Source organism: Bufo gargarizans, chromosome 2 (assembly GCF_014858855.1).
Source record: "Bufo gargarizans isolate SCDJY-AF-19 chromosome 2, ASM1485885v1, whole genome shotgun sequence".
NCBI classification, from domain to species: domain Eukaryota; kingdom Metazoa; phylum Chordata; class Amphibia; order Anura; family Bufonidae; genus Bufo; species Bufo gargarizans.
Window position 1 is genome coordinate 677230992 of NC_058081.1, and position 22793 is coordinate 677253784.

The 22793-nt window shown below is 43.2% G+C and overlaps 1 protein-coding gene across 2 annotated transcripts in view; it reads right to left on the reverse strand.

Moving 5' to 3' along the window:
- The window catches only part of BCO2 (beta-carotene oxygenase 2), a 66314-nt gene that overhangs the window by 25253 nt on the left and 18268 nt on the right, over nucleotides 1-22793 (reverse strand). For both annotated transcript variants that reach the window (XM_044282294.1, XM_044282295.1), the window contains exons 3-5: nucleotides 20821-21029; nucleotides 19670-19785; nucleotides 19032-19134 (exon numbers count right to left, since the gene is read on the reverse strand). In XM_044282294.1, coding sequence (XP_044138229.1) covers nucleotides 19032-19134; nucleotides 19670-19785; nucleotides 20821-21029 — 428 coding nt within the window. The remainder of the gene's footprint in view (nucleotides 1-19031; nucleotides 19135-19669; nucleotides 19786-20820; nucleotides 21030-22793) is intronic.

Genomic DNA, 22793 nt, shown 5'->3' on the forward strand with positions numbered 1-22793 from the left:
TCCCCAGGGTCCCTGGAGCCGGGACTACAAATTCCACCAGAAAGGTGAGCTGGATTAAGTATTTATATTTCTGTAGTAGTTGTACTAGCTATGCTTGATGAAAGCTCTGAGATAGTTCTGAACCACAAAGTGATGGTGATATTACATCTATCCTCATGAACGTACAATCCAAATAATTGTTTTGTTGCCTGTTGTCTTAGAATGCCGTGTTCCATTTTGTTGCCTGACAATGTTGCTCTCCAAAAGGTGTAATACTTTGGACCAAGCCACCCTGTTGCCTCTGGACCAAGGGGAGAGGGAAGAGTTAGGACACCGCACTTTAAACTTTTCTTCCAGATTCAAAGGAAGAGGCTCCTGACTTTTGCAGATGAGGTCACAAGAGGTAGTGGGATTCGGTAAATCAGCCATTAGATAATCTAGATCATGTGCTGTTTGTGGATGGATCGAGGTATGGCCAGGATGGCAGGTACTACACAGGTTGGGCAGTGGTGATTAAACGTGAACTACCACACATGTCTGCTCAAGAAGTGGAGCTAAAAGACTCTGAAGATGGCTTGCAAATATGCAGATGGAAAAACAGCCAACATTTACACTGATTCCAGGTGTGCTTTTGGGATAGCCCATGACTATGGGCCCATATGGAAAGCCAGAGACTCCCTGATCGCTTCAGGTAAACCCATCGAAAATGGGGAAGCAGTGAGGACTCTGATGGAAGCCCTCTTGTCACGAACATGAGAGGTGATGATAGCAACGAAAGGCCACTGTAAACGGATGCAGAGGAGGCAAAGGGGAAAGCCACGGCAGATCAGGCGGCAAAAATGGCTGCCAAATTACCTAAGACAGGGGTCTGCTTAAGTGGCCACTGTTCAGGTCCCTGAAATAACTCCTCCTGTCTCCCGAAAGTTCTTAAGACCTTACAGAACCAGATGGGGAAGGAGGAAAGGGACTGGTGGATGGAAAAGGGGGGACTACAAATAAGAAGGGAAACTTCGCCTTCCCAGGTCCCTCTACTCCACGATGGCACAGGCAACCCATGAAGTGATGCACCAGACAAAAACTGCTATGTGTGATTTAGTGCGAAGCATATGGTTCCCCCCCTAGGGTTCAGCACTGTAACAGTCAGACATACTCAAGGATACATGATTTGTGCCCAGAACAACGTGGGCAAGGTGGTTAAGGTACCCAAGAAACAAGTCTTGCTTTTTGTATCTGTTTCAACGTTTGCAGACTACCTTCCACTACCCAAGGTGGGCATGTACGAGTATGTATTTTTTATGTAATTACTTGTTTTCAGGATGGCCAAAACCGTACCCAAAGAAGTAAAGAAGATTATGGCCAAAGTTGTGTGCAGTTATGGGGTACCTTAGATCATTGAAAGTGACAGGTGAAGTGATGCAGGAGATGATTAAGGTTTTGGGTGTAGGACAGGCCTTGCATGCTTCGTACCATCCATAAAGCAGCAGTAGAGTAGGAAAAAGGAACTGAACGGGACGCTAAGTTAAAGATTCAAAAAGCCTTAATGGAGTGCCCTCTGGTAGCCCTCTTTTAGTAAGGTATACGCCTAACCGTGAGACAGGCCTTTGTCCCTATAAGGTCCTTTTTGGGTCAGGCCCTAGGATAGGATTTTATTTCCCACAGCAGCTTCAGATGCAACATGGTTGTCTGACAGATTATGTGATCAGTTTTGTACAAGCATTTGACTAAAGTACATTTTCAAGTTTTTGCTTCACTTCCAGTACCAGGAACCCACCCACTTGTGTCTGGAGATTGGGTGGTAGTAAAAGACACGTTAGAAAAGTCCCAAAACCCTGGTTTGATGGTCCATTCCGAGTGCCGTCAACCACAAGCACAGTGAAGCTCAAAGAAAAGCATAATTAGATTGATTTCAAGAAAGTGTTGAGACTGGTTTTCCCTTGTGTGACTGTTGATCATGACTCAAAAGAATATGGAAAAATTGTATGAAAACTTCGATCCAGAAAATCAGGAGAACTGATGACCTCCAGTCCCCCCATGTGATGTCATAGCAATTAGGGAAAGATCATCTGACTTCCCCGTACTCAAATCCAATGTCACGGGAGGCTGTTCGCTAGGAATGGCTTGTCATGGAAGCTGGTGAAGAGGAGGCGAAGCATTGGGACAGATGTTTAGGTTTAGGGAGAGAATGAAATTCAAGGGGAGACTGTTAAAGATGTGTGAATTTTATTCAATATTTTTGTATATCTAGGATTGTAATGAGTTAACTTTTTCTCCTCCAAGTGCCTCCCACCCCTCTCTTTGTTTCAAGACTGGAGAAGAGAGGAGGGGGGGCAAAGAGCTGTGCTGTGGGCAGCGTCTGGTTTCTCATCTTTCTACAGATGTCCCAAGGGAGGTATATAGAGTGTGGAGGAATGCATATTACAATCATATGGGTTGATGATTTATACATATTATTCACTGCCTATAGAGAAGCACCTCCTTGAAGTGTCACATATGACGTATGCAGTATTATTGTTAGACTGTCCACCATTATAAGATGGCGGACATTTAGATGTTTACATTAGTTCACATTCCAAAGTGGTACTCACTGCGCAGATGTTAGTATGTTATCTCTATTTCTCTTATCTCTTTTTCCTTTTTGACCAATGAAACAATGCCTGGGCCTCAAAAAGTACTGCCCTTTTCTGAAGATACATATACCACTTACTCTGTGTAATAAAAGTTAGAGATTGCTTTGACCAGCTTCTGTGTCAGTGTCCAGTCTCTCAACCACGCGTGGATATTAACCCCCTGGGGGTACATTGATTTGGAGCACCAGAGTGCATCTCAAATGCTCTAATTTAGGGCTGCTTTAACATTACAAAAAAAAATAATAATAATAATAATGTTGAACAAGGTGCTCTGGTCACATGAGACCAAAGTTGAACTTTTTGGCCTAAATACAAAACGCTACGAATGACGGAAATCTGAAAGAGAGAGAGATGGGGCCAGATTTATCATTAGCTCAGGTCAGAATAATGGAGTGAAAAAGTCCCAAACGCTAAAACTGCGCACAAATTTGTGACTTTTTTCTGCTCTGCACTATGCTCACCAGTTTTCTGAAAGTGGGCCTGTTTTCTTATGTAAATGAATCTCTAGACAGATTTACTATTGGGACTATTTAAAAAGTTGCAAAAAAGTCGCAATTTCACTCCAGTGAGGACCATGCTTATCTTATGAGACTTTTTAGTAGAACATGCGACTTTTTCATAAAAACTTGCAACTTTTTCGTAATAAACTGCTACCGTCAAACCACATTTATTACAGTCTTAAAGGGCCGATCATAAATCTGACTTGGCTAAAACCGACTTTAGCCATATGTTAAAGTGGAGTGAGCTGTCAGAGTGATGATAAATCTGGCCCATAGTGTTCTCTACTAATGTTCATTATCAAACCTCTGAGGCCTTCACAGAACAGCTGGAGTTATAATGAGAGTAAATTACACACAGGTGGACTATTATTTAGGTGATTTCTGAAGACACCTGGTCACGCTGGATTTTATTTAGAGGTATCAGAGTACAGGAGGCTGAATTTTTTTATTTATTAAATATTTTGAAATCCAGATATTTTCTTTTCCCTTCACACATACTTTCTTACTTTGTGTTGGTTTATTACTTATTATCCCAATAAAATACATTTAAGTATGTGGGTGTAACGTAAAATGTTTTGGGAAAAGTTAAAAGGGGTGTGAATGTCAGGTTTCTGTGATGGAAAAAAAAAAATAGATAGATAGATAGATATAATTTCAGAACTTTTTCCACCTTTAATGTGACCTATAAACTGTACAACTCAATTGAAAAACAAACAAATCTTTTAGGTAGAGGGAAGAAAAAATATAAAAATAAAAAAGTCTGCACACCATTAAACTAATACTTTATTGAAGCACCTTTTGATTTTATTACAGCACTCAGTCTTTTTGGGTATGAGTCTATCAGCATGGCACATTTTGACTTGCCAAGATTTGCCCACTCTTCTTTGCAAAAACACTTCAAATCTGTCAGATTGCGAGGGCATCTCCTGTGCACAGCCCTCTTCAGATTACCCCACAGATTTTCAATTGGATTCAGTTCTGGGCTCTGGCTGGGCCATTCCAAAACTTTAATCTTCTGGTGAAGCCATTACTTGGTTGATTTGGATGTATGCTTTGGGTCGTTGTCATGCTGAAAGATGAAGTTCTTCTTCATGTTCAGCTTTCTAGCAGAAGCCTGATGGTTTTGTGCCAATATTGACTGGTATTTGGAACTGTTCATAATTCCCTCTAGCTCAGGGGTGCACAACCCGCGGCCCGCACAGCCAGTTTTTGTGGCCCCCGTACTCCTGCACAGAGACACAGCTGATCTACTGCCTCTGCGATCAGCGCGTCTCTGTGAAAAATAAAGCCGGCTCTGAAGGCCCCCGCCCCCTGCAACTGCCCTCACCTAGATTCGGCTCCAGCCCGGAGCGCTCGGAATGCCCCGCCCCGGAGCGCTCGGAATGCCCCGCCCCCTGCAGCTGCGCTCACTACTCACCGCCTCCCGGAGCCAACACACAGGTCCCCCGCCTCCCCCCGATGTCTCATTGACTGGGCGCTCCCTCGTGCGCCTGCACCGCATCACATACTGGGCCAATCAGCATTAGCAGTGTGCAAATATCCTGCTGCTGATTGGCCCAGTGTATTGCTGGCAGGCAGCACCGCAGCAGGCGCGCATCCCAGGCTGGAAGAAGTCATTGAGTTGTGCTGCCTCACGTCTCACCAGTGCCACCCAAAACATTAATACCACAGCCAGTCCGGACCTTTGCCACTGCCAGCCCGTCCACACAGTAAGACACCGCCCCAGTCACAATCTTTACATACAGGGATTCTATCAAAAAAAAAAACTTAAAGGAGTATTCCCATCATGGACAATGGGGGCATATCGCTAGCAGCATATGCCCCTATTGTCTGATAGCACTGGGACCCGCACCTATATTGAGAATGGAGCGGGGAGTGCTGTGTCTGGAGGACCCTAGATTTCCCGGGGTCCATCCACCACCAAGCGCTTCTCCCATAGAAGTGAATGGGAGCGTACCGCGCATGCGCGGCCCATGCTCCCATTCATTTCTATGAGGCCGACAGAAATAGCTGAGCCAGCACTTGGCTATTTTCGGCGGCCCCATAGAAATAAATGGAGGGAGGCTGCGCATGCGCAGTGCGCCCTCCTTCACTTTTAGGGTTCCATTCTCTATATAGGTGTGGGTTCCAGCGGTGGGACCAGCACCTATAAGACAATGGAGGCATATGCTGCTAGCGATATGCCCCCATGTCTATGATGGGAATATCCCAAGTCATTAAAAAAACCTTACCCCACGTGACTTCCAGGGGTGTGCGCCTCTGCAAGTGCAGTACCAGGGCATGGGTAAGCTAAAATTACAGTGAGCATTGACTCATGGATGCACCCACGGACACCGCGCATGCGCTCTCAGGGGTAAGGAGATCTGACGGTATTTTTATCTCCTTACCCTCACACCGCACACGCGGATTGTAAAATCTTCTTATTCTTACTACACAGCGTGCTTCAGATTCATTTCTGGCTGGTTTAGATCAGGTCGGTCTCTATGTGCAGTGAGGGTAAGGAGATTTACAATCCGCACGTGCGCAGTGTGAGGGTAAGGAGAATTAACAAGACAAAAGACCGTCAGATCTCCTTACCCCTTAGAGCGCACGTGCAGTGTCCATGTGCGCATCCATGAGTCAACGCTCACTGTAATTTTAGCTTATCCATGCCCTGGTACAGTGCTTGCACGGAGGCGCAAACCCCCGGAAGTCACTTTGGGTAGGGTTTTTTGATAGATCACTGGATCATTAATGAAAAAAAATTCTGTACTAATGAGTCTCTCTTAGAACTTGCGTAATAATTTTTTTTTGAATGGACCCCCCAGCTGTCTGGCACTTCTGACACTTGACTTCTTCCATAATACAGTCCAAATTCAAATTATTGTCCAATAGACAAGTCATGGAAATATATGTACACTGTACATATGAATGGAAATTTAAGTTATGGCTATTGTAAAGTGGCGAGAAAAATAAATCAAAAATGAAAATGCGCTGGTACTTAAAGGCCCTATCCAGGAAAAGATATTAATGAATTATCCTCAGGATGGGTCATCAGTATCAGATCTGTAGGGGTGCGGCACCACAGACCCCCGCCTATCAGCTGTTAGAAAAGGCATTTAAAGGGGTTTTGCCATCTCAGACAATGGGGGCATATTGCTAGGATACGCCCCATTGTCTGATAGGTGAGGGTACCACCTTTAAAACCTGCATCTACAATGAGACCGGAGGGGTAAATGAACGGAGGGAGCACTGCGCATGTGCAGCCACCCTCCATTCATTTCTATGGGGCCACCAAAAACAGCCGAGCACTGGCTCAGCTATTTCCTTCTGCCCCATAGAAATGAATGGGAACAGGGGCTGCGCGTGCGCGGTACGCTCCCATTCACTTCTATGGGAGCAGCACTTGGTGTTGGATGGAACCGGGAAATCTGGGGTCCTCTAGCCATAGCTCTCCCCGCTCCGTTCTCGTTGTAGGTGCGGGTCCCAATGGTGGGAACCACACCTATCAGACAATGGCATTGTTTGTAATGGGAATACCCCTTTTAAGCGCCACAGCCTCTTCCTAGGTAATGTGACATTGTACATCAGTCGCATGGATTAGTAGCGTCTCAGCCCCATTCAAATCAATAAAGGCTGAGCTGCAATACAAAGTACTGCCACTATAAGATTTTACAGGTTTTAGAAAAGGGAAAAAATAAATAAATATATATATATTTTTTTTTAATTAGACTGCAGATCAGACCCGTATATCAAAGACCCCCCATGTCAGACCTCAGCTCAGACCCCCATACCAGATCAGACCTCCGATCAGAACCCCCATATCAGAGGCCCATCAGAAATAAAATAAATACATTCACTTACCTCTCCTCCTCCGCTGCTACTCTCCAGGTCCAGCGATCTCTCCTGCAGTCACACTCCCTGATCTTCTCTGGGCTCACGCCGCATGCAGCCTCAGGTCATAGCGCGAACACTACTTTCTGGCGATGTACGCAGTCAGGACACAGCAGCGCAGCCCAGAAAAGACCAAGGAGGAGGGGGAGTACAGCACTTCATTGACTGCTCCCCGCGACTCCTGCATACTAGTGAGCTCTTCTATAATGAAGCACTCACTAGTATTCGCTTTATAAGATGCGATTTTCACTGACAAGTTGGGTGAAAAAAGTGCATCTTATAAAGCAGAAAATATGCTATAAATTTGGTATCGCCAAGATTGTACTGACCCGAATAAGGCTACTTTCACACAAGCATTTTTGCTGGATCCGTCATGGATCAGTAAAAACACTTTTGTCATGATAATACAACCATCTGCATCTGTTATGAACGGATCCGGTTGTATTATCTTTAACATAGCCAAGACGGCTCCGTCATGAACTCCATTTAAAGTCAATAGGGGATGGATCAGTTTTCTATTGTCTCTGAGAAAACAGATCCATCCCCATTGACTTACATCAGTCTTGCTTTGCATCCCAAGACGCACTCAAAAACGCTGCTTGCTGAACGCAATGAAACAGAACGGAATGCATTCTGGTGCACTCAAATCCCTTCAATTCAGTTTTGTCCCCATTAACAATGAATGGGGACAAAACTGAAATGGTTTCCTCCGGTATTGAGATGTGCGAAAGTAAGCTATTAAAGGGAATCTGTCACCTAGTTTGAGCATATTAAACTGTTAACATAGCAATCTTCAATAAACTACCTTCATTCCAGCATGGGTCTTCTTTCTTTTATTCAAGTTGTCATTTTGATAAAAAAGAGATTTTTCAAATATGCTAATTAACCTTCAAGGTGCCCAGAGGGGCGTTATTCCTCTCCTCTAGTGCCCAGTAAGGCCCCCCTGCAGTGCCGAGCACGCCTCCTCATAAATAAATGTACTCCCACAGCCGAGCCGAACGGCGCCGCCCCCTCCGCTACGTCATATAATTTATTCACAATCCTTGCATCCTCCTTCCATGCCCATGAAATCTCGCGCAGCCGCAAAGGCAACAGCGCTCTGATTACGTCACTGGGCTCTGCGCATGCCCAGTGACACTATTGAGGCAGTTGCCCTCACGGACAGGCGCAGGCAGGCGGGGATACTGCGGCTGCGCGAGATTTCATGGGCATGGAAGGAGGATGCAAGGATTGTGAATAAATTATATGACGTAGCGGGGGGGGGGGGGGCGGCGCCGTTCGGCTCGGCTGTGGGAGTACATTTATTTATGAGGAGGCGTGCTGGGCACTGCAGGGGGGCCTTACTGGGCACTAGAGGAGAGGAATAACGCCCCTCTGGGCACCTTGAAGGTTAATTAGCATATTTGAAAAATCACTTTATCAAAATGACAACTTGAATAAAAGAAAGAAGACCCATGCTGGAATGAAGGTAGTTTATTGAAGATTGCTATGTTAACAGTTTAATATGCTCAAACTAGGTGACAGATTCCCTAATTTAAGGTCATCATGTCATTAATTAGTGCACAGTTAAACCTTATCTGAAAGTTTAAAATGTAACTGTCATTTTATTCTTGTAATGCATCGGGGCAGTGATACTGACCATTTTTGTAATATACTTTAAATTGTACATTTCTATTAGAAAATTAGCTCTAAAGTGGCCCTTTCTCAGCCTTAGCAACGCTCCTCTGTCTTCTGCTTACATCACACAGTCAGTGTTGAGCGTGTCTCCACTGTTATGTAAACAGAAGACAGAGGAGAGTTGCTAAGGCTCAAAATGGGCCACTTTAGAGCTATTTTTTTAATAGACAATTTCAGTAAAGTATATTAAAAAAAAAATTGTCAATATCACTGCCCTGATACAGTACAAAAAATAAAATAAAAATGACAGTTACATTATACATTTTCCTGTTCCTCAACCTATGTGATATGGTTTTCACAGATCTGAGACAGCTAAGGGTCTTTGCTGCACATACCTAAAATGGATGCTGCAGGCAGTGCAGAGAAGAGAAAAATTGCAGATGAGAACAGGAAATTTAATGAGACCTGGACAGAAAAATTCTTCTTTATTGAAGAAAGAGGAAAGCTAGTTTGCTTAATTTGCAAAAGTGTAGTTGCAGTGCCGAAGGAATTCAATGTTAAGCGGCACTACGAAACCAAACATTCCAATTTTGAGCAATGTAAGGGAGAATTGCGCAAACAAAAGATCTTATCTTTACAGCGCAGCCTAACTGTACAGCAGACTATGTTGACCAAGATATCTAAAGAAAGTGAAATGGCTATGGAAGTTAGTTATGAAATATCAGAATTGATTGCAAAGTCTTCTAGACCATTCACAGATGGTGACTTTGTAAAAAAGTGCCTCATTGTTTCTTCACAGAAACTATGCCCAGAGTCTGTTAAAAAATTTGAATCTATTAGCCTCAGTCGTATGACTGTTCAACGACTGTTCAACGCAGGATTGCTGATATGGCTGCAGATGTTTCAGGACAGACAGAAGAAAAGGCAAAAAAAAAAATTTTATTTTCTCTGGCGGCAGATGAGTCAACAGATATCAGTTCCACAGCTCAACTACTGGTTTTTATTCGGGGGATCACCACAGATTTTTATATTTTTGAGTGATTACTTGGAATGATCTCATTTCAAGGGCAAACAAAGGGAAGTGATTTGTTAAGCGGTATATTGGAATTATGTGCCAAGATGGATCTAGATTTAAGTAAGCTAGTTGGAATTGTTACTGATGGAGCTCCAGCCATGATAGGCTCCAAAAGTGGTATGGTTTCTCTTTTAAGGCAACACCTTGGAGAGCACAAGCACCAACTGATTCAGTTTCATTGCATCATCCACCAACAATCCCTGTGTGGAAGAGAGCTTGGATTTGAAAATGTAATGAAAGTTGTTGTCAGTGTTGTCAACTTCATAAAATCACGAGGACTTAACCATCGGCAGTTTAAATCTTTTCTAGAAGAGATTGATGCTGAATATCATACCTAGTTTTTTTATACAGAAGTAAGGTGGATGAGCCGGGGGAAAACCTTGCAACGTTTTTTTGAATTGTTGGAAGAAATAAAATTATTTCTTGTTCGGAAGGATAAAATAGTTGAAGAACTACAAGATGACAAGTGGCTGTGTGACCTTGCTTTCTTGGTAGATATCACACAACATCTGAATGCACTGATTTGCAATGCACGAGTCTGCAAAATTACAAGGGAAAAATCAGTTTGTTAGTAATCTTTGTAACTACAGTACAGACCAAAAGTTTGGACACACCTTCTCATTCAAAGAGTTTTCTTTATTTTCATGACTATGACAATTGTAGATTCACACTGAAGGCATCAAAACTATGAATTAACACATGTGGAATTATATACATAACAAAAAAGTGTGAAACAACTGAAAATATGTCATATTCTAGGTTCTTCAAAGTAGCCACCTTTTGCTTTGATTACTGCTTTGCACACTCTTGGCATTCTCTTGATGAGCTTCAAGAGGTAGTCACCTGAAATGGTTTTAACTTCACAGGTGTGCCCTGTCAGGTTTAATAAGTGGGATTTCTTGCCTTATAAATGGGGTTGGGACCATCAGTTGCGTTGTGGAGAAGTCAGGTAGATACACAGCTGATAGTCCTACTGAATAGACTGTGAGAATTTGTATTATGGCAAGAAAAAAGCAGCTAAGTAAAGAAAAACGAGTGGCCATCATTACTTTAAGAAATGAAGGTCAGTCAGTCCGAAAAATTGGGAAAACTCTGAACGTGTCCCCAAGTGCAGTCACAAAAACCATCAAGCGCTACAAAGAAACTGGCTCACATGCGGACCGCCCCAGGAAACGAAGACCAGGAGTCACCTCTGCTGCGGAACATAAGTTCATCCGAGTACCAGCCTCGGAAATTGCAGGTTAACAGCAGCTCAGATTAGAGACCAGGTCAATGCCACACAGAGTTCTAGCAGCAGACACATCTCTAGAACAACTGTTAAGAGGAGACTGTGTGACTCAGGCCTTCATGGTAGAATATCTGCTAGGAAACCACTGCTAAGGACAGGCAACAAGCAGAAGAGACTTGTTTGGGCTAAAGAACACAAGGAATGGACATTAGACCAGTGGAAATCTGTGCTTTAATCTGATGAGTCCAAATTTGAGATCTTTGGTTCCAACCACCGTGTCTTTGTGCGACGCAGAAAAGGTGAACGGATGGACTCTACATGCCTGGTTCCCACCGTGAAGCATGGAGGAGGAGGTGTGATGGTGCTTTGCTGGTGACACTGTTGGGGATTTTTTTTAATTGAAGGCATACTGAACCAGCATGGCTACCACAGCATCTTGCAGCGGCATGCTATTCCATCCGGTTTGCGTTTAGTTGGACCATCATTTATTTTTCAACAGGACAGTGACCCCAAACACACCTCCAGGCTGTGTAAGGGCTATTTGACCATGAAAGAGTGATGGGGTGCTGTGCCAGATGACCTGGCCTCCACAGTCACCGGATCTGAACCCAATCGAGATGGTTTGGGGTGAGCTGGACCGCAGAGTGAAGGCAAAAGGGCCAACAAGTGCTAAGCATCTCTGGGAACTCCTTCAAGACTGTTTGAAGACCATTTCAGGTGACTACCTCTTGAAGCTCATCAAGAGAATGCCAAGAGTGTGCAAAGCAGTAATCAAAGCAAAAGGTGGCTACTTTAAATAACCTAGAATATGACATTTTCAGTTGTTTCACACTTTTTTGTAATGTATATAATTCCACATGTGTTAATTCATAGTTTTGATGCCTTCAGTGTGAATCTACAATTTTCATAGTCATGAAAATAAAGAAAACTCTTTGAATGAGAAGATGTGTCCAAACTTTTGGTCTGTACTGTATATCTTTTCATTTCAATCCAAACTAAAATTGTTCCAATCTCACCTTGAAAATGGCAATCTTGTGCATTTCCCAGCATGCAGACAAAAATTTGTCAGTGGCGCAAACATGTCCGAGTATGTTGCAAAACTTGCACATCTCCAGTCCATATTTGAGCACCGCTTCACCGATTTTAAAAATGAGAATAGGGTTTTGAAATGTTTGCAGACCCATTTTCAGTTATTCCTGATGAAGCACCCCCAGAATTCCAACTGGAACTCATTGATCTTCAGTCATGTGACAGTCTACGAAACAAGTTTAAGGAAGGGGATTTACTTAACTTCTATAAATGTGTGCCAGGAGATGAATATCCCAAATTGTGTGAAAGAGCAGCTATTTATGCCTGCCTGTTTGGGTCAACATACTCTTGCGAGCAGGCAGTTTCTATTATGAACATTAGCAAATCAAAATTTAGGAGGAGACTTACTAATGAGAATCTTCAGTCAATTCTGCAACTAGCCACAACTGAGCTGAGACCTAACATCCAAAAACTTGCAAAAAATATGCAACCCCAGAAATCACACTAACTCCTCTTTCACAAACTAAAAATTTGCTGAAATCAACACCCAGTTGCTTTTATATTTACAGTCCTAAAGTTTCTTTTACTAATCATTTATGTAGTAGTACTGTACTGTGCAGTATATGTTATTTAACTGTAACTGGTAGGTAAACCTTGTTCTGTTTATTGTGAGCAGGATACATAAATAAACTGCATAAGGGCCCTTTCACACTTGCGTTGTCCGGATCCGGCGTGTACTCCACTTGCCGGAATTACACGCCGGATCCGGAAAAACGCAAGTGTACTGAAAGCATTTGAAGATGGATCCGTCTTCAAAATGCGTTCAGTGTTACTATGGCACCCAGGACGCTATTAATGTCCTGGTTGCCATAGTAGGAGCGGGGAGCGGTATACTTACAGTCCGTGTGGCTCCAGAATGACGTCAGAGCGCCCCGTGCGCATGGATGACGTGTTCCATGTGATCCATGCGCTTGGGGCGCCCTGACGTCACTCTGGAGCGCCCGGGAAGCCGCACGGACGGTAAGTATACTGCTCCCCCGCTCCCCACTACACTTTACCATGGCTGCCAGGACTTTAGCGTCCCGGCAGCCATGGTAACCACTCTAAAAAAGCTAAACGTCGGATCCGGCAATGCGCCGAAACGACGTTTAGCTTAAGACCGGATCCGGATCAATGCCTTTCAATGGGCACTAATTCTGGATCCGGCCTTGCGGCAAGTCTTCAGGATTTTTGGCCGGAGCAAAAAGCGCAGCATGCTGCGGTATTTTCTCCGGCCAAAAAACATTCCGTTCCGGAACTGAAGACATCCTGATGCATCCTGAACGGATTTCTCTCCATTCAGAATGCATTAGGATAATCCTGATCAGGATTCTTCCGGCATAGAGCCCCGACCACGTAACTCTATGCCGGATCCGGACAACGCAAGTGTGAAAGGGCCCTTACACAGCATATATTTGTATTCCCAATCCTGTTATAAGGAATTTTCTCATATTTTTCAAGGCTTTTTAGTAGGCCTCTGTGCCATTCAAAACATGCAGTGGTGCATGAAAATTGTAGTATGAATTAATTGACAATCCAATGGCGGGTTTACACAGCCTGATTGTAGGTTATCAGGTACGAATGTTACTATGAATGCTTGTTCCTGATAATCAGCCTATGTAAGTGTGCTGCCGATTGGGTGAATTGATCTGTCATGCAGCACATTAAATCTGCGAACAAAGCTCTGCTGTCCAGAAACAATGAATCTGTATGAGGATGAGAGATGGTAGTAGCAATGTAAATGAAGCTTTTCACCTCAACTGATGAGCAGGCAGTTATTGGGAAGGAACCGTTCATAATCAACTGCTCCATCTGCTCCTGTGTGGTATTGCTATTTGAATGCATCAATGTATACTAAATATTAATGATGCAAAACAAGTTATAGTTTTCATGCAGTAAACTTTTACAGTTTAAGCAGCTCAATTTTTTTTTTGTGGCCCCAGGAGACAGAACAATGCGACAATGCGGCCCTCAGACCAAAATAGGTTGTGCACCCCTGCTCTAGCTTAACTAAGGCCCCAGTTCCAGCTAAAGAAAAAACAGCCCCAAAGCATGATGCTGCCACCACCATGCTTCACTGTGGGTATGGTGTTCTTTTGGTGATGTGCAGTGTTGTTTTTGGGCCAAACATATCTTTTGGAATTATGGCCAAAAAGTTCAACCTTGGTTTCATCAGACCATAACACCTTTTCCCACATGTTTTTTGGGAGACTTCAGATGTGTTTTTGCAAACTGTAGCCTGGCTTGGATGTTTTTCTTCGTAAAAAAGGCTTTCGTCTTGCTACTCTACCCCATAGCCCAGACGTATGAAGAATACAGGAGATTGTTGTCACATGTACCACACAGCCAGTACTTGCCAGATATTCCTGCAGCTCCTTTAATGTTGCTGTAGGCCTCTTGGTAGCCTCTCAGACCAGTTTTCTTCTAGTCTTTTCATCAATTATGGAGGGACGTCCAGTTCTTGGTAATGTCACTGTTGTGCCATATTTTCTCCACTTGATGATGGCTGTCTTTACTGTGTTCCATGGTATATCTAATGCCTTGGAAATTCTTTTGTACCCTTCTCCTGACTGATACCTTTTAACAACGAGATCCCTCTGATGCTTTGGAAGCTCTCTGTGGACCATGGCTTTTGCTGTGGGATGAGACTATAAATTTCAGGAAAGACCAACTAGAGCAGATGAACTTTATTTGTGGTTAATCACAGGCACTTCAAATAATGGCAGGTGTATGCAGACTCCTATTTAACATGATTTTGAATGCGATTGCTTAATTCTGAACACGGCTACATCTCCAGTTACATTATTTGAAAAAAAAAATTGTTTTCTTCTCTCCACCTAAAAGATTTCAGTTTGTTTTTTAATTGAGTGGTACAGTTTATAGGTCACATTAAGAAGGTGGAAAAAGTTCCGAAATGATTTATCTTTGTCTAATTTTTTTTACAGCACAGAAACCTGACATTTCAGGGGTGTGTAGACTTTTTATATTTTTATATCATATATGTTAAAAAAAACAGTAAGAGGTTTGGTATTTTCCTCCCAGCATGTGCTGCTGGGCTGATATATATATATATATATATATATATTATATTATATATTAGTGGGGACTCGCTCTGGTAGACAGGATTAGCGGACGCAGTATAGAGGCAACCACAAGTTCTTTGGATCAAACAGTTCAGCGTTTTATTCACACTTTAGGCAAGTGACAAAACAAGCATCATATTCAAACAAAAAGTTACCTTGCGGGGTTGCTGGTTATTCACACCATACGGCAATTCTGCCTCAAAGAGTCCTTGCTGATAGCAGCACCAACCCGTTTTCATGCCAAACAGGTAGCAAGCCTTCATCCAGACACAAGGCTCCCAGATCCCAACACAGAGATATTGCTTCTGAGCCCAGCTGCCTATTTAAAGGACAGCCAGGTGCTGCCAAAACCTGCCACCTATATTTAACTAAGCAAATAGTTATGAGCCGCCTATTGGATAATTACTGCATGGGCGATAATCTTTCAGCTGGCAACAAGTCATTTAACCCCAACTGGTGCAATGAGTTGCTTCTCATTTCTTAAACAACCATGTCGAACTACACATCTTGTGGTCATGGAAAAGATGTTAGTCTGTTTGAGAAGGGTCAAATCATCTGCTTTGCATCAAGCAGAGAAAACATTTAACGAGATTGCAGAAACTACTAAAATTGGGTTAAGAACTGTCCAACGCATTATTAAAAACTGGAAGGATAGTGGGGACCCATCGTATACGAGGAAGAAATGTGGCGGGAAAAAAAAATCCTGAATGATCGTGATCGGCGATCACTTAAATGTTTGGTGACATCAAATCGAAGAAAAACAGTAGAACTCAGTGCCATGTTTAATAGTGAAAGTAAGAGCATTTCCACACACACAATGCAAAGGCAACACAAGGGATTGGGACTGAACAGCTGTGTAGCCGTAAGAAAACCACTAACCAGTGAGGCAAACGAAAAATAAAATAAAGGCTTTAATTTGCTAGGGAGCATACAGATTGGACTCTGGAGCAATGGAAGAAGGTCATGTGGTCTGATGAGTCAAGAGTTACCCTGTTCCGTAGTGATGGGCGCATCAGGGTAAGAAGAGAGGCAGATGAAGTGATGCACCCATCATGCCTAGTGCCTACTGTACAAGCCTGCGGGGGCAGTGCTATGATCTGGAGTTGCTGCAGTTGGTCAGGTCTAGGTTTAGCAACAGTATGTGCTCCAAGAATGAGGTCAGCTGACTACCTGAACATATTGAAAGACCAGGTTATTCCATCAATGGATTTGTTCTTCCCTGATGGCACGGCATATTCCAAGATGACAATGCCAGGATTCATCGGGCTCAAATTGTGAAAGAGTGGTTCAGGGAGCAAGAGATATCATTTTCACACATAGATTGGCCACCACAGAGTCCAAACCTTAACCCCATTGAGAATCTTTGGGATGTGCTGGAGAAGGCTTTGCGCAGACTCTACCATCATCAATGCAAGATCTTGGTGAAAAATAAATGCAACACTGAATGGAAAAAAAATCTAGTGACATTGTTTCGATAAGCTTCTGCAATGCCACAGTGAATGCGTGCCATTATCAAAAGGTAAAGGCGGTCCAACTAAATACATTTGGTGGTTACATTTTTTTGGGGGATGGGCAGTGTATAGATTATATATATATATATTATATATATATATAATTACACATACATACACACAGTACAGACCAAAAGTTTGGACACACCTTCTCATTCAAAGAGTTTTCTTTATTTTCATGACTATGAAAATTGTAGATTCACACTGACGGCATCAAAACTATGAATTAACACATGTGGAATTATATACATAACAAAAAAGTGTGAAACAACTGAAAATATGTCATATTCTAGGTTCTTCAAAGTAGCCACCTTTTGCTTTGATTACTGCTTTGCATGCTCTTGGCATTCTCTTGATGAGCTTCAAGAGGTAGTCACCTAAAATGGTCTTCCAACAGTCTGGAAGGAGTTCCCAGAGATGCTTAGCACTTGTTGGCCCTTTTGCCTTCACTCTGCGGTCCAGCTCACCCCAAACCATCTCAATTGGGTTCAGGTCCGGTGACTGTGGAGGCCAGGTCATCTGGCGCAGCACCCCATCACTCTCCTTCATGGTCAAATAGCCCTTACACAGCCTGGAGGTGTGTTTGGGGTCATTGTTCTGTTGAAAAATAAATGATGGTCCAACTAAACGCAAACCGAATGAAATAGCATGCCGCTGCAAGATGCTGTGGTAGCCATGCTGGTTCAGTATGCCTTCAATTTTGAATAAATCCCCAACAGTGTCACCAGCAAAGCACCCCCACACCATCACACCTCTTCCTCCATGTTTCACAGTGGGAACCAGGCATGTAGAGGCCATCCGTTCACCTTTTCTGCGTTGCACAAAGACACGGTGGTTGAAACCAAAGATCTCACATTTGGACTCAGACTTCCAATGGTCTAATGTCCATTCCTTGTGTTCTTTAGCCCAAACAAGTCTCTTCTGCTTGTTGCCTGATATTCTACCATGAAGGCCTGATTCACACAGTTTCCTCTTAACAGTTGTTCTAGAGATGTGTCTGCTGCTAGAACTCTGTGTGGCATTGACTTGGTCTCTAATCTGAGCTGCTGTTAACCTGCGATTTCTGAGGCTGGTGACTCGGATAAACTTATCCTCCGCAGCAGAGGTGACTTTTGGTCTTCCTTTCCTGGGGCGGTCCGCATGTGAGACTGTTTCTTTGTAGCGCTTGATGGTTTTTGTGACTGCACTTGGGACACTTTCAAAGTTTTCCCAATTTCTCGGACTGACTGACCTTCATTTCTTAAAGTAATGATGGCCACTCGTTTTTCTTTACTTAGCTGCTTTTTTCTTGCCATAATACAAATTCTAACAGTCTTTTCAGTAGGACTATCAGCTGTGTATCCACCTGACTTCTCCACAACGCAACTGATGGTCCCAACCCCATTTATAAGGCAAGAAATCCCACTTATTAAACCTGACAGGGCACACCTGTGAAGTGAAAACCATTTCAGGTGACTACCTCTTGAAGCTCATCAAGAGAATACCAAGAGTGTGCAAAGCAGTAATCAAAGCAAAAGGTGGCTACTTTGAAGAACCTAGAATATGACATATTTTCAGTTGTTTCACACTTTTTTGTTATGTATATAATTCCACATGTGTTAATTCATAGTTTTGATGCCTTCAGTGTGAATCTACAATTTTCATAGTCATGAAAATAAAGAAAACTCTTTGAATGAGAAGGTGTGTCCAAACTTTTGCTCTGTACTGTATATTATACACACACACACACACACACACACACACACACACTGTGGACAACCCTTTTAAGCCAGGAACATTTCCTCCTATAATTGGCTGGGCTCTGACCATGGGACCCACACTGATTACAAGCATGGCACATAGCGTACCAAAGCAGTCCCTTCATAGTTTAACCTAGAAAGGAGCTTTCATGGGGCTTGTAGCTTAGCTCTATGGAAGAGAGTAGGGCTTTGTTACAATATCAGACGCTGGGCCTGGATGAGTATGGTGCTGTAACTGCAAAAAATACAAAAGGGCTCCAGTGGTCAGACTCCAAATAGTCTATCTACCCTTAGTAAAGCTTCTATGTCTTAATAGTGGAAGGCCAGCACAATACATGAAAGAACTAAATCAGCATAATGTTTTCCATCACATTCATCACATGCTGTTGAGCCTCCGAGACTGTGTAATGTGAAAGACTGTATGGAAAAGCTAATCTTCCTTTGTTTCTACCACTTCTAAACTTCAGTTTGGTTTCAAGGCCACGTACCAGATGTATTAGTGAACAGCACACAAGCGCTCAACTATTTCTTTACTTTGTATGTTTGCTACCTTATGCAACTAATATATTATACACACACACACGGGCCTTTTGTCACTACTGTACAATGTAATTATTCAGTAAAATCTTTTTTTTTTCCAGTAAAATCTAATTATTTATTTAGCAATCAGGTCAACCTATTTATTCCTGTATCTCAGAATCCACCATGAAAAAAAAATCTGGATTGCTTACCCTCTTTTCCAAATGAATTTCCCATATTGTACACAGTCCCATCAGGGTCATAATGAGGGTGAGCTGTGCCACTATTCACAGCAATAAACTTTGTCCAATCAACCTGTACACGGTGAAAATTACAAGGTAAACATTTGGATGGACTTTAGACAAAATATTATGCAGAGGTATAACCCAACATATTATTGGAACCTCAAGTGTCGCCCTTCACTCCAATAAAGGGCCTCAAATCACAATCAAGCAGGTTAAACAAGGCACCTAGTGTTATTAGAGACATAGTATACATACACACACACACACAGTATGTGGGTGGGGGTCTGACACCCGGGACCCTCACCGATCAGCTGTTTGAGAAGTGCTTGGTATCGCAGCTCAGGCCCATTCACTTCAATGGCACGGAGCTTGATACCAAGCACAGCCACTATACAATGTATGGCGCTGTGCTTGGTGAGATGTGAGAAGGCCGCAGTGCTTACAGGAGCACCAGTGCATTTTAAACGGCATATTGGCGAGGGTCCTGGGTGTCAGACCCCCACCCACATACTGATGACCTATCCTGAGCATAGAGCATCAATATTAAAATCCTGCTAAAACCTGTTTAAGCTTACAAGTCATCGTACACTTGCATTGAGGATTACCTTTTCCAGGGTATCCAGGGTCTCAGGTGCCACTCTGCGCATAAAATTGGTTTCAGTGCTGACATAATAGTCACCTTTATACAGGACATAGTTCACACTGCAGTTGTCGGTTGAAGCTGAAGAACAAAACAGGAAGAATGGGATTTAGATTTCAGTGCTCAGACTGAGGGCTCATGTACATGGACGTGGCCATATTGATACAGCGGGTCCGCAATACACAGGCACCGGCCGCGTGCACCCCGTATGACGGAAGCGGACACATTCACTTGAATGGGTCCGCAATCTGGGAGATGCGGTGCGGAACGGAGGCACGGATCAGAAGCCCATGGAAGCACTATGGAGTGCTTCCGTGGGTTTTCTGTCCGTGCCTCCGCACCGCAAAAAAGTAGTGCATGTACTACTTTTTGCGGCGTGTACCGTCTGATGCGGATCGCAGACTTCATTTAAGTGAATGGGTCTGCGATCCGCATGCGGCAGCCCCACGGTCGGTGCTGTGCATTGCAGAATGCAATTTGCAGTCCGCAGCACACTGTCATGTGCATGAGCACTATAGGTAAATTCTAATATAAAGCTACCATGTCATAAAATGTGCGGCTTACGGGCAATAAAGGAAACAGCTTGCTTCATCATGGGAGAATCTTTAAAAAAAGTCCCTTTTGAAAAACTCCAACAACTACCCCCCAGCCGTATGGAAATATTGTTCTTGGTGTTGATGTCTTTCAGAATTTTTTTTATCAAATTCAAAGGAGACAAGGGATCTTGTCTCCTTCTGTGTGTTTGTCCTCATTTTATAGGGATCAGAAGCAGATATGATTTTCTCTCAGATTCTGCTTAAAAAGATGAGATGTTTATTCTGTCAATATACTGTACATATCCCAATAAGACTATGTCCAAAGTAGCAATATGAAATCAGGCAGAGGAACAGCAGTATCCCACCTAGTATTCAGTATATTGGGCAGACTAGATGGGCCAAATGGTTCTTATCTGCCGAAACATTCTATGTTTCTATCTCACAAAATTTCTTCCAACAAGGAAACACCATAACGTCTCAGTGTTACAGCAAATCACAGAGTCTATGCTGTTTTCATGCACATTCTGGTCTTGACAAAACAGTTATGTTTTCTGCAATAGAAAAAAAATACTGAACGTACTCATTTTGAATTTAGACATGAATCGATCATACATAGATTGGCAGGGGTCTGGCATTGCCAAGGTACCAAACTCTGAGACGACAATTCGATTTGCTCTCTTATTCATGGTGTAGGATTCACTTTGAAGGAACTTGCTCATGTAGGTGACAGAACCATTCTCAATCTTGAAGTTGTGCATCAGGGCCATTCCATCGAACCAATGATAGTATCTGAAACACAAGAGAACAAGCAGTAACCTACTGCGTTTCATAATTCTCAGACGTTCAGCCAACACCTGGAGACAGTGTTTTTCAGCCCAAAATAAAAAGCATCGCAAAAATGCGAAAGTGCAGAAAAACGAGACATAAAACTCAGACTCAAGGCAGGAGTGCGGATGGTTAAAGGGGTTGTCTCACTTCAGCAAATGGCCTTTATCATGTAGCGAAAGTGAATACAAGGCACTTACTGATGTATTAGTATCCATAGACAAATTTTTCCATGACATTATACACTTTTTGTTTCCATGGTTATGACCACCCTGCAATCCAGCATCGGTGGCTGCATTTGCACACTATAGGAAAAAGCCCCGGCCTACGTGTGCTCCTATTGTTCTGGCCACTAGAGAGGCCAGTGGTTTGCATAGTGTGCAAGCATGACCACCACGGCTGGATTGCAGAGTGGTCGTAACCATGGAAATAAGAAGTGTATAATGTGATGGAATATGATGATTACACTCACCGGTAATAGAATTTTCCAGAACCCACGACAGCAGAGAGGATCTGCCCCCAGGGACAGAAAACCTGCAGAATAAAAGGGTGACGCCTCTGTCCCACCTGAGTGGTTTACAGAGCATGAGAGAGACTCCAAACTGGGTTAGTTTATGCAATAACTTTTTTTTTTTGCTACACCCTGTGCAATTTACTCAGAAACCGTGAGAGGGAATAAGGAAGGGTGCTGTCATGGGGTCTGGAAACTCCAATTACCAGCGAGTTTAATCATCATTTTTCCCTTCCCCCACGACAGCACCACAGAGAGATTACAGATAACCCCCTTCCTTTCATAACCTCTAGATAACGCAAAATACTTTCTCACATCTAGGTAGTGGAAAACCCTTTCCTCCTGGGTCTTGGGATTAGTAAAAAATGACAGAAGAACTATTCTTCTGGAGCCTGTTACACTTGGACGGAACATTTAGTAAGAAATTTGGGTTTGGTTTAAGAACAACCCTATCCTCAAGAATAGACATAAAAGGAGGGTTAATAGAGACGGCTTGAATTTCCCTAACCCTTCTTGCAGAGGTTAGTGCTACCAACAGGACTAGTTTGAAGAAACTTTACTGAACAGGACAACAAAGGCTCAAAGGGCTCCCTAGTTAAGGCATTTAACACCCAGAGGGGAAACCTGGGTACCTTCATTGGAATGATTCTGTCTACTGCTTTGAAGAATTATTACCCAAGGGTCAATAGCAAAAAATTTCCCCCCTCAGGGCAGAAACCTGTACTTTAAAGGTGCTTTTAGCTAACCCCATAGACAACCCCTTTTGGAGAAGCTCCAGAATCTGTCGGACTGAAATCTCACAGGGCAAAGCGCCTGCCTCAATTCCTGAAAAAAGACTAGGAACTTCTTCAAACCTTCGTATGGATAGAAATTGTCACAGCTTTCCTACTTCCTGGTGATGTAGACACTAGAGCTTCAGAAAACCCCCGTCTAATTAGTAATGACCTCTCAAATTCCAGGCCGAAAGGTGCAGACCCCTGACATTTGGATGACATACTGGGCCCTGCATCAGAAGGTCCGGGTTCTCCGGAAGGATCCAAGGATCTGAGACTGACATCAACCTCATGAGAGAAAACCGTGCCCTCTTTGGCCAGAAGGGAGCTATCATAATTATTCTCGCACCCTCGTCCCTGATCTTTTTGAGGACTAGAGGAATAAGCTGGAACGGGCGAAAGGTGTAGCCTAGGGGGAAATTCAATTTCTGAAGAAGGACATCC